The sequence below is a fragment of the Coturnix japonica genome, chromosome 4 (assembly GCF_054131305.1).
Source record: "Coturnix japonica strain WE chromosome 4, WE-NBRP24, whole genome shotgun sequence".
NCBI classification, from domain to species: Eukaryota; Metazoa; Chordata; class Aves; order Galliformes; family Phasianidae; genus Coturnix; species Coturnix japonica.
In genome coordinates this window covers 89092167-89104748 of record NC_140666.1, presented here as the reverse complement: position 1 = coordinate 89104748, position 12582 = coordinate 89092167, and the positions used below count along the sequence as shown (strand labels likewise).

The 12582-nt window shown below is 42.9% G+C and overlaps 1 protein-coding gene across 2 annotated transcripts in view; it reads right to left on the bottom strand.

The window, feature by feature from the left end:
* Nucleotides 1-12582, bottom strand: part of ATRN (attractin) — a 130833-nt gene that overhangs the window by 80809 nt on the left and 37442 nt on the right. For both annotated transcript variants that reach the window (XM_085545912.1, XM_015862984.3), the window contains exons 5-10: nt 11689-11894; nt 10548-10716; nt 9155-9245; nt 8123-8366; nt 6864-7047; nt 5099-5253 (exon numbers count right to left, since the gene is read on the bottom strand). In XM_085545912.1, the coding sequence (XP_085402038.1) occupies nt 5099-5253; nt 6864-7047; nt 8123-8366; nt 9155-9245; nt 10548-10716; nt 11689-11894 (1049 nt within the window). The remainder of the gene's footprint in view (nt 1-5098; nt 5254-6863; nt 7048-8122; nt 8367-9154; nt 9246-10547; nt 10717-11688; nt 11895-12582) is intronic.

Below are 12582 nucleotides of genomic sequence, written 5' to 3'. Positions count from 1 at the left end.
GGAAGAAGTTTTTCACCCAGAGGGTGGTGACGCACTGGAACAGGTTGCCCAAGGAGGCTGTGGATGCCCCATCCCTGCGGGCATTCAATGCCAGGGTGGATGTGGCTCTGGGCAGCCTGGTCTGCTGGTTGGTGACCCTGCACATAGCAGGGGGTTGAAACCAGATGATCATCATGGTCCTTTTCAACCCAGGCCATTCTATGAGTCTATGACGATTCTATGATAGATGATTGGTTCTTTCACAATCACGTGTAATTAAATGGCAGCAATGCGAGTTGTTTTCTCTCCTTTGCAAACCGGAGTATTTCATTGCATAACGAGTTTGGGTTTTATCTGTTTAGACGCAAATTATTTGCAGTTTTGCCCTCAAACTAGTATCACTGAGAACAGAGACTTATCTTCCTCTTCTTTTTCATTGCAATTATGTTCCTGGAGGGTAAATATCCATGTTTTTAAAAATATTTTTCACTCATCATAGCTTCAGGATTTTGGGTTGTTTTTCGCTTTTAATATAATGTGAGATTATTCCACCTTTTTCTATTAGCATAACATTTATAAGTTCTGCTTCATTTCTAACTTGGTTTCTCAGGTAATTTCTCCCTTTAGGCAGCAAAGGAAGAAAAAAAAACCCCACAACCTTAGGAACTGTATAAACCACTGAGCAATCAAAGGAACAAAAGCAGGAAGAGTCAGACCAATTCACAGCACCTCAGCTCCGAAAAGGGAAGGGGATCACCATGAGGGTTCATGTCCCATAGGCAGCTGTGTGCAATTTATGCAATTAAGACAGAAAAGTCAAACAGCTGTAAAGATCTACAGAACCCAAAACACCGGCAGAGTTTCTAATGCAAGGTACAACTGTTGTTACAAGGAATGAGCCCCTGAAAAGAGAAGTCTATAAACCCAAACCACCGCATCAATAAATCAAGAGGGCAGAGAAAATCACCTTCATGCCTTTACAAAACTAAACTGGAGAGTCATTAGTTAAGAAAGCTGATCCTCCACTGTGCACCTGCGGAAGCTTTTGTTTGGGAGTGTTGGTAAGTAGGAGATATATGACCCAGTTGGTTGGGTTTAACACTTGGTAAATCATGACTCGGAGGTTTATTTTTCAACGTCACTTGCTCTATTTTTGAAGTATTTACCCAAGCTCCACATCGCTCATGGAACAAGCATGCATGGTTTCAATTTCTAACAGGAGACCTCGGAATTGGACAGAGATTTGCGATCTTTTATCCAGCAAGTTGTGAGTTATGCAAGGCCAAAAAACATATTTTTCTAGATTAACAGAAGGCCTGGAATGTTTTGCTTTCTAAGCTTCTTTCCCATCTTTAACAGAAGAGCAAGTACTGGAAAAAATGACTGCTTCTAAAACTACAAAGAATATACTTCTTCCTGACTTAAAAGTTAAGCCAAGCCTAAAACTTACAACGCTCAGGATTTTATTAAATATATTACTCAAATAGAACACATACGCTACAAAAACATTTATCCTCCTTCCAATCCTGGCATCAGAACTGAATTTTTGAAGGGAGAAAGAAAAGTTTTCATTTCTCTCCTGCAGGGAGAAGAGACCACAACTTGAGTATAGGTTTTGCATGAATATTTCCTGCTGTGTTTTACAAAGGAAAACAACAAAGCTAAAACTTGGTTTGAAATGAAAGAGAATCATTACTTAAACAACAGTAAATGTGACTGGAGAGTTGGGCAGGGAGGAACTTGATGAGGTTTAACAAGAGCAAGTGTAGAGTTGTGCACCTGGGCAGGAATTACCGCCTGCCTCAGTACAGGTTGGGGGATGAGCTGCTGGAAAGGAGCTCTGCAGAGAGTGACCTGGGGGTCCTGGTGGATAACAGGGTAACCATGAGCCAGCAGTGTGCCCTGGTGGCCAAAAAGGCCAATGGCATCTTGGGGTGCATTACAAAGAGCGTGGCCAGCAGGGCAAGGGAGGTGATCCCCCCCCCCTCTGCCCTGCCCTGGTGAGGCCACATTTAGATATTGTGTCCAGTTCTGGGCTACCCAGTTCCAAAAGGACAGGGATCTCCTAAAAGGAGTCCAGCGGATGAACACCAAGATGAAGAAGGACCTGGAGCATCTCCTGTATAAGGAAGGGCTGAGTGACCTGAGGCTGTTCAGCCTGGAGTAAAGAAGACCAAGAGGGGATCTGATAAATGTTGATAAAGATCTAAAGGGAGGTGGAAGGCAAACAGATGAGACCAGGCACTTCTTGGTGCTGTGCAGCAATAGGACAGGGAGCAATGGCCTAAAACTTGAACATAGGAAGTTCTGTACTGACATGTGGAAGAACTCCTTTACAGTCAGGGTGACAGAGCACTGGCTGCTCAGAGAGGTTGGGGAGTCTCTTTTTATGGAGATATTCAAGACTAGGTTGGATATCAACCTGTGTGATCTACTGTGTGATCTACTCTGCTTTAGCAGAGGGACTGGACTCAATGACCTCTTGAGGTCCTTTCCAGCCCCTGTGATTCTGAGTTTTCAGACAAGTCGCTTGAGAAGTTCCTATTCTTGTTTTGCATCCATCCCATACATGAGGGACGTGATCCTTTAGAAAGTACAACCTCTGCATTTCGCTGCTGGATTTGATCATACAGAGATGCAAGGGCTACAGCCCACCCCCAGCTCCTCTGCTGCTATGAAGTGAGGGAAGAAGAGGATTGGGTGAAGGCATTTGTCCACCCAGAGAAACAAATGCCATGGATAGGAAACTCTTCTATACGGGCCAAAGACACTGATTTGGAGAATGGGAAGTGCTAAGCAGTCATCGTGGTACCCAGGGCACAGGAAAAATACTGTGAGGCTGCTCTACCCAAGTGCTCATCCAACCTGAAAGTCAACACAACCAAAGCTTATCCTGAGAAGCAATGAGAAACACATTCATGTACAGCCAGCTCCACTGTTATCTTCACACCCTTCAAAACTGAAAGGCGTCAGGGGGAGAGATTGGATGGGAAAAGCCCCAACCTGGCCAGGTAAGAGGATAAGAAGCATTAATGCCTTCTCAGATGTATCTAAAGACCCTCCTAGAACCCCTGCACATCTCAGCATTGTTTGCCTGCATGCCACAAAACAGAAGGCATGTCCTCACAACCCCAGCGCACGCGGCCTCAATACTTCAAAGTCTGGGGAGGGCAAGGAATAAAAAAACATGGCAAGGTGAATAAAACAAGTCACTACAGAAGTAAGTTTTAACAGTCACAGTCAAAAGGAAGAGCTGTCTTTGAAGCCTTTGCTCAACTTGAACTCCAGTTTTCTCTACTCTTCCTACTAGGGCATATTCCTGGCTGTGTTTCTGGGTCCATTTTCCATCGCGTTTCTCAGTGAGACAAGGCAAACCATGCCAGTAAGGCTGCCCTGATGTGTAGGGAAAAGAAGAAGTGACCTTCCAGGATCTGACCTGAGAGTCTCTGCCCCGAGGAATGAGGGACATAGGAGCACTAGAAGGACTCCTACCACACTTGCGTCAATTGCAACCAACACAAGCTATAATTCTTGGCATAAAATTGGTAAAAACTGGGTTGGCAAAATGCAATGAGCAGTTCCTGTAAAAGAAATTGCCTGTTAATTGCACTGAATCAAAATGAACTTCACTACTGGCTTTTTTTTTTCCCCTCTTCAAATTTGTGTCATTTATGTTTTACATCTAATAAAGAGTTCACTGGGTGAGGGAAGACAGCAAAATGTATTAAGAAAAATCTATCCCTATTGATATGCAAGCTGATAGAAATTACTCTCCTGTGCCTGTCAAAATACCTCACATACTCAATGGTGCTCAAGTAAAAACTCAAAGTTAGCTAAGAACACACAACAGATTGTACAGGGAGGTGATGTGATATCAGAGAAAGCGGGGGAACAATTCCAGGCAGTAAAATAGCACAAAGAGGCCAGATTGATCATCAAAGTAATCCATTCACTGGCAGGTTCCCTTCACAAAGCAGGAGTGACATCTCAGCAGCCAGTCCTTCCAGGAATGCAGGTTTACGTGATCATTTCTTGGAATAAATCACCAGAACACCCTCATTTCAAGGAATGAGGAGCAGAGGACAGAATGTGATATGAGTACAGAATGGTGTGAATGATCTGGATTGCGCACGCATCCCCTTGTATAGAATTTCATCTCTTTTTTTCTTCCTACTCTTAAATGCAGCCTATGGGCTCCACATTCACAAATCAATGCTGCCCTCTTCTGGCTATTCACCCTCACCAAAACCTAATCCTTCCAAATAAAATCCGCTTGGCTTGGCTTTATGATTAAATGGTACTTACGGGGGCATTTATGCTTACAATGCACAAGCAAACGAAATGACATTGCAAACAGCTCAGTGAAGCAGTAGAGCCAGCCCTCATTTAAAACAAGACCATACAATGGACAAGTCAAGCTCTAGCAATGTCTGTGGCTTGCTACTATCCAAACAGTGCTTCCTCCCTAACTCAGAGATTAAGAGGAGGAATGGCTGGTTACAAGGGTGGATAGTGATAGGACAAGGGGGAATGGTTTGAAACTGAGACAGGGGAGGTTTAGGCTGGATATTAGGAGGAAGTTTTTCATTCATAGGGTAGTGACACACTGGAACAGGTTGCCCAAGGAGGCTGTGGATGCCCCATCCCTGCAGGCATTCAAGGCCAGGCTGGATGTGGCTCTGGGCAGCCTGGGCTGCTGGTTGGTGACCCTGAACATAGCAGGGGGTTGGAATTGGATGATCATTGTGGCCCTTTTCAACCCAGGCCATTCTATATGATTCTACATGATTCAAAAGCACACTCAAAACCTCACTACAGCTTTTGGCATGAGACATCAGAAGAATGCGTGTTCCATTTAAGATGTTTTGAATGTCTAAGGTGGTATACAAAATGTTGGCCAACAAAAAGCTGCTGTATTTGCCTAGAAATCACTGCAACGGTTCATTTGCTTGGCAATGTGTACTAAGCTAATGCGCTTCTCCTGATTACACATTCTTCCACAGTATGCTTAGTAGCATTTGCTCTGATACACCCAGCATGTAAATCAGGCTTCGTGAAGGCAGCTCCTTTAAAATCTCCAAGGATATTTTGTACTGCTGTTATTTCCCCATCGACTTACCGATATCATAGGCCATAAAATCGGAAGAAAAGCACTTGGCACCATGGCTCATGGAGGTGTCGTTGTGTGTGTTCCCTCCAAACACCAGCATGGTTCCACTCATTATTACGGCTGTGTGCAAATAGCGGAAAAATCTGCTGTCTTTAAGAATCGTCCTTCAGAAATAGAAAGATATGTATTAATGACACTGATAGGTACCTGGCAAAGGCATCGAATAAATAAATGCAAGCTGAAGAAGGAAACTGAGAGGTGGAGGGTACTATTTAATTAGTTTCTCTAATGAGATTTAACAACTTTCTCTCCAGACTGCTCGATTCCTCCCATAATCTCACTCTCATATTCCCATCCGTTTTTCGATTTATAGGAGAAATACATCTAGGAAAGCAACTCTCCAAAGCCATGGATCTTAATCATCAATTCTTTCCCTAGGGGTGATGGAGCTTTCACACTAACACAGCTCTGAGCGCAGTCAATTAAAACATGCTGATACAGACACTGTCTGGGGAGACTCCAGTCCAGAGAAATTTACAGTAATCTAAATCATTTCTTTTAAAATCGGGTATCATTTCCTCCTCAAAAACTAACCAAATATTTCAGGGACATCTTGCCAAGATTGAAGCCCTGCAGCTCAACACCTGCTAAACTCAATGCCTCCTCCATGGTTAAATCACGGCTGGCGTTAATCGCATTACCAATGACCTCGCCTTTAATCAGCGTGATTAACAGCACTGAACACAAAGGGTCACTGATAAGGATGAGGAGGAGGCATTTTTTTGCCCTAACTTACCATGAAATCCACGGAACATCAGAGAGAGTTGGCAGAGCAAGAAACCTACAGATAAGAACCAGCAGACACTGTTAGGTGCCCTGCTGCACGGTGACTGCTGCCTGCCCTGCCAGCCAACAAGGCTGACAAAATAAACATAAAAGGAAGCTGCTGCTGAATGCTTTGGGCAAATATTATCCCATTTGTGATGTTTTCTGCCCATTCGGACAGATTTGCCAAGCTGAACGGGAAGAAGAAATGAACCAAGATAGGAATTGTGGTTATTGCTGCATGAGACTGAGCAGGCAGGAAGATTTTTGGCAGTCAGTAACTTCAGTCATCAGTAAAAACTCACCAACAGCTGTTGCACAAATACTACTTTAAACTCCCAACAAAAATAAAGAGATAGTGACTCAAAATTACACATGCCCATTCAAATACCAACCTTTGTATTCATACAGAGCCTTTAAACATAAATTAAGGCAAACACTGAGGAAAACCTACTTCACCTCTATAGCTCAAAGATGTATAGTTTTGCTATAGCTGTCTAATAAAACTCACCTCTGGGCAAAAACCAATCACAATAGATGTCAGTTTAGGAAACAGGTGTTTCAAATAGTTATAGGGGCTGAAGAAAATGGGTATGTACAGAAATTCTTGTGTGGGCTCCATGCAGAATGAATTACCACACGCTTGATTACAGTAACCATGCTCATATGCATGGCCTGTACTGCTGGCAAGAAAATGCCATCACAAAGTTTTCCTTTCAGCTTTAATACAATGATAAATGAAAACAGATTTCTTGGCGTGTTCACAGCTTTGATTACGTGTGACTGTATTTCTCTGCTCACAACCGGGCATCAAACTTACAGACAAAAGGGCACAATGTCTATCCTGAATGCAAGTAATGCATTCAGTAACTGTACCCTTATCAGACAACCCATCCTCTTGTCCACTACATACAAAAGTGAGGTGTGTACAAGAACAAGAAGTACTTACCACATCTTAGAATCAACTTCGTATCTGTACAGGTCATCTGCCAACCTGTATTTGTTGGCACTGAATGCCTTGTAACCTCCGTGGATATAAATGGATCTTGTATGCGGATCATAAACACTGCTGTGACCATACCCTCCTTGTACCAAAGCTCCACTCGTCTGTAAGATGCTCCACGTATTTGTGGCTGAGAAATGAAGAACGTGAGTGACAAAACATGGTTAATTTACCTCTGCTAATAACCTATCAACAAATCAGATGGTGAAACAAATGGGGTTTCACTTGGCTCAGAATTAGACACCGTCTCTATGATTTGACATCCAAAAATATTCTCCTCCAAGGAGTGAGTATGCTGCGAAGAATTATTGCCAAGTGTTTTTAATTAGACCAGAAACATCTCTTTTACAGTCATTTATTAAACGCTGCAGACAAGCTAAGTAAATGAGAGATAAAAAGCACAGAAATAACATACTGCATTTCAGTGACATGAAAATGACAGAGCTGTGGCTTGATTCAGAATAGCACCCGAGAGCACTTTCATCTTAAACATTTAAGGCCAGACAGCGTAGAAGTCAAGTTAAGTATGATTATGAAGAACAGCCTAGTAAAAAACTAACATATGATTAATAGCCCTGTGTCCTCACTTGCTAAAATAACACTTGTTTGGTGCGTTCCTTATGCGGTCAGTAGAACAAGGACATTTCTGAGCAGCTGCTTTAGGCAGCATTTCATCTGGAGAGCTTCCTACACTTCTCCATTGCTAACACTGGAAATTTCTGCATCTTCAAATCAGAGCTTGGACTGTTCCCAGAGATATGGGACAACTGGGAGTCCAGGAAGTTATTCTCCTTTTCCCCTAAGGATTCAGTAATGACTGCTACAAAGGTTAGGATATTGAGTTAATTGGATGCTGGGTCTGAATTGTTACATCCATTCTTGTACTCGGAGGACACAAAAGTAATTTTGAAAATGTTTGCTTTGCAAGAAAGAGAAAGGAAAATGAATGTAGGTGTCTCACAGTCATCCCGCTTCATCTCTCAATTACAGCTTTTTCATCTTTGGGACACAATAAGCTGTATAAAGCTGGAAGAACATGGCTGTCTGTTCATACAAAACACTAAAAGTCAGACTGAATTTCTCATAAATACAAATCAAAGGAGAACACAGCCACCCTTGTCTTGCTACCTGGACATGGGTCATCTCAGTAGTTTCCAAACCAGTTGCTAACATTGAAACAAATGGTAGGTGGGACCCAAACTCACCTAAGTTGTACTCCTGGACGTTGCTGATATACCCATAAAGGGGACAGTGCCCGAAGATGACAAGCATGACCACACTCTTATCCTCCAAGGTGACAATGTGTGCTGAGTGGCCAACCACAGCGTACTGCTCCTTGGCTTTAGGTGCTGCCAGAGTCCAAGACTGCCTGGGAATGTTGAACACCCACAGCTGGCTGCTCACATTCCCCGTGGCATCTATTTTTCCACCATACATGTATATGTCATCCTAAAAGAAACGAGATTTAAAATGAGCCCAATGGGTTTGGCATTCAAGAAACAGCCTGGCAAAAGAGGCAGTTAAGATGGAAACTCCTCTGTGTCACTGCATTAAAAACTTTGTCTCCCAGGTAAATGTATTGAAAAAAGAAAAAAGAAATTAATTACTTTTGGAATAAGGATTGCTAGGATAGTTAGACCAGGTTTTATTAATCGACCTTTAAGATTGAAGCTCCTCAAGTCTTATCTAGTTTCACCTGTGGGTTTCTCCAGATGTCTCGGAGTAACTTCCAAACAGTTATCCTTTTTCATTCATAGGGTGGTGATGCACTGGAACAGGTTGCCCAAGGAGGCTGTGGATGCCCCATCCCTGCAGGCATTCAAGGCCAGGCTGGATGTGGCTCTGGGCAGCCTGGTCCGGTGGTTGGCAACCCTGCACATAGCAGGGGATTGAAACCAGATGATCATTGTGGTGCTTTTTAACCCAGACCATTCTGTGATTCTATGAACCAGCTGAACTGTAAACCCTAGTCATCACGCACATTTTACAAACACTGACAGAGAGAAGGAACCACTCACTGACCACTGTCAGCCTTAGAATCTCTGAGAAAAGCAGGAAAGGAGGAACACACAAGCAAAGGCAATACCTGCTGTGCACAGATTGCATTACCCATGGACAAATCCTGGAAGAAGAAAAGCTTTTTCCAAAGCAAGACTGAGCTGTGGAAAGGGGTGGGTGGGTTTGGGCCGACAACGGGTAAAACCAGCTGAGTGCTCCATCTGCAGCACTGAACATACCTTATGTAATGCAAGCGAATGACCATATCTCATCTCTACTGAGTTCACAGTGTTGTTCAGTGGAAGCCACTCTTCAGAAATAAGATCATACCTGTACAATAAGAATCGGAAAGATATCCTGAGGAGTTGATATCAAGCTGAGAAAATTTGTGCTTGTTCTTTTAAGAAGGTGCTGGAAATTCTTTTGCTTTACAAAAGGCCTATCAAGATTTCAGCATGCACCAAGTATGCACTCACAATACTTGTAGATTAAAAAAAAACCTCCCATCAAGTCTACTCAGCATCCACATCTTGACTGGCTTTACCCTGAGTTTTCCTTCCCTGCAGAACCAAGAGTTAATGCACCGCCTCTTATGTTATGATAACTTACAACAGATGATCCATCCCAGAGAGTAGAAAAAGGTTACTCTAAGCACAGGTAAATTCCAATTACTTGATGAAAATAGAACTGCCACTGTTAGAAGGCACTTTTAATTATGTCTTTGTCATTCAAGCATATTTTTTCAGTGAACTTGAAAGAAGATAAACCGTCTACCCTGAAAACGGCCTCTGGCTTTTTTAGATAAACAAATGAACTATATTTGCCAGACTTACAGCTGTGCAAGATAAAATAATCTCCCAGAAAGCCTTTAATGAAGGCACAGGTTATCAGTTGAAAAATCAGGCGTGACTTTGAGAAAGTAAACCATGGATGTAATCAGCAACTGCTTTATAAGAATGTGTACATTTGCAGCTGCCTTGTAACTCCTGCTAAATAAAAGCACAGATTTGGCTTAGGCCAGTGGAAGCGAAAAACTCAGCTTTTGCCTGGATGTCCCAAAATGACATCAAGAGAAAGCCTGAATGTGTTTTGGTGGTGCATTCCAATGAGGAAACACAATTATTATTTGGTATCCAGGCAAACGTTCAGTGTCCCAAATAGTTTGCATGAATGGCATCATTCTAAATGCCATTCCCAGTTTGGTATCCCATTCCCTACACATAAACATCCACATCCCCAGCAGTCACTATGTCTTCATTAAGGAGTCAAAGACTGAAAACAGACAGACACAGAATAAGGAAGGGCTAATCAAAGCAAAATTGCCCTCTTGCATTACAAGGCTAGATGTAATTTATAAGCCAGCCTACAAAACACGTAGCAAGCAGTTGAATGCTGTCACAAACAGATGAACCAAAAACTCACAGAGCATCAGAAACCTTATAGTTTTCTTCTCCAAAATTGCCTCCTTTATCAGCATTTTCCCACACCTCCAACCTTAAGATTTTATTATTGTTATTTCCCCTTGGAGATGGAGCATAAGCCAAAGCACAGCGTGTCATGTAGCAGTTTCTAAAGATAATTCTCAGATCTCTGCTCTTGTGCTTAGACTCTGTTATTGGGGTTTATACTCACGCTAAAACCTTCTGAGAGTCAGAATGATTGAAGACGTAGCCTCCAACGACCCACATTTTGTTGTCGTGGATGATGGTTTTGTGAGACGCTCGAGGAAGTTTTGGAAGTGAATATTCCTCACGGGTCCAAAACGATCGATCTGCAGGAACAGGAACTGAACAGCCAGGACCTAGGAAACAGTTTTAGAAGTTAAACAGATCCTTTCCAAAGTCTGCATTTCAGCTAGAGGTCAGCATCCTGCACCATGGCAAAGAGCATGGCCTGGTGGAAGTTGAGCCCATCAGTAATGATCTACAATGGACGTGGTGTGAAAGGACTCCTGCAATGGAACAGCCACAACCACATATTAGGGGAGGTTTCAGAAGGACAAAGCAGATCCAGACCAGGCAAAGCTGTGATGAAGCAAAGCAGACACACAGCTCTGTTCTCTGTCCCTGTGATGGCAGGGGTATGGTGCAGACCCCTTTCCACTCCACAACAGAAGGCCAGCTATCTCCCAGCACTTTTCTAGCTGCCATACACCCTCAGAAGCCCCGACACTCAAGGGACATACAGCACTGTTTGCTGTCTTTCCCTCTTTTTGTTCCTCCTCTTTCCAGTATTGTTTTCATGAACTGTTCACTTCTTGTTTCAGCTATATTTCTGCTGCCAGGGTTCCCTTCAGAGCTACTTCCTACTCCATGAGACCCCATTAAGAGCCACAGAAGAGAAGAGGTTGGAGAAGCCACACAACATCTCAAGCTGGAAGGAACCCATAAGGATCACTGAGTCCAACTAGAGGACCCACAGAACTTCAACCATGCTTCAGATCCTCATAAAACAATCAAAAAAAAAGCAGCACATGATGGCCAATTTGGATCTTTCAGCTCCCTGAGGCTTAAGGGTTGTGGGTGGTTCAGTTTTGATTTAATTATCTTAAAACTTCATTTTTATCTGATGCTTCGACACACCAAGTTGGCAACGCTTTGTGTGGTAGTGCAGCTGCTAACAAGAACGTCTTCCCAATGATCTCCCACTAGGAGAAGCTGGATGGAAGCTTCTTCCCAGTTAAAGCACAGTTGTCAAGAAGAGACACTTCCAAGAACCATACACATAAAAGATATCATCTTAACAAGAGGTGCTCCATAATATTCAGACTTACCTTGCCAGCCTGCAGAACAAACACATGCTTTAGTTTCATTGAAGTTGCAAAATCCTCTCTCTGGTGCCCCGCAATCATCTGTGCAGTAGGGAATATCACAAGCTTCTCCCTTCCAGTATTTGGCACATTCACATTCAAGAGCATTGGTGCTGTTACTGAGCCTGCACTCTCCTCGGCCAGAGCAATTATTGGGACACATATTGAAACTGCAAACGTCAGGGAGAGAAGTTTCATCAGTAATGAAACAGGCTCTTCTTATTAACGAGTACAAGAGTGATGCTGAACAGAAGTTAATACGGCAGTTCAGTTGTTTGTTAATAAGCAAGACGAGACTCAGCTAGAGTTCGATGTGATGGACCTGCATCTGTTCTGTACCTATAATGTGCAGAGCTGCCTCACTTAATGAGTTAAACCAATAAAAGATTACCTGAGTGACTTTTAGCTAGTTATACTGCTAACAAATTGCCTCAAAATCCTCAACAGTAAGTGAAGAATTCCATCAGCACGCAAGGATTTGGTGGTATCTCTGCAATGTAGACTTAAGCTACTCACATTTAGATGCTGTTCTAGGATCTGTTTATACAATGAACACACTCGAGATGAATCCCAAGCCAGAGATGTGTTCCTTCTGAATCATTTCTAATTCTATAGCTTTGGCAATGTAACTGAGGCAAAATCAGACACAGCCTTGTTGAGGACCCAAGGGGTCAACCCAAAGGACTACCCAAGGACTACCCAATAACTCAAGGACTACTTCCCAATGTTCTCACTGTCAAGCAACAGATAGAACCACTTGGCTTCCACATGATTCCACAATACCTGTCTCCAGTAGTAGCATTAAAGACCAATAAACTCAAAAGAAATAAATCACCACTCCTCAGAAACATTAAGAGG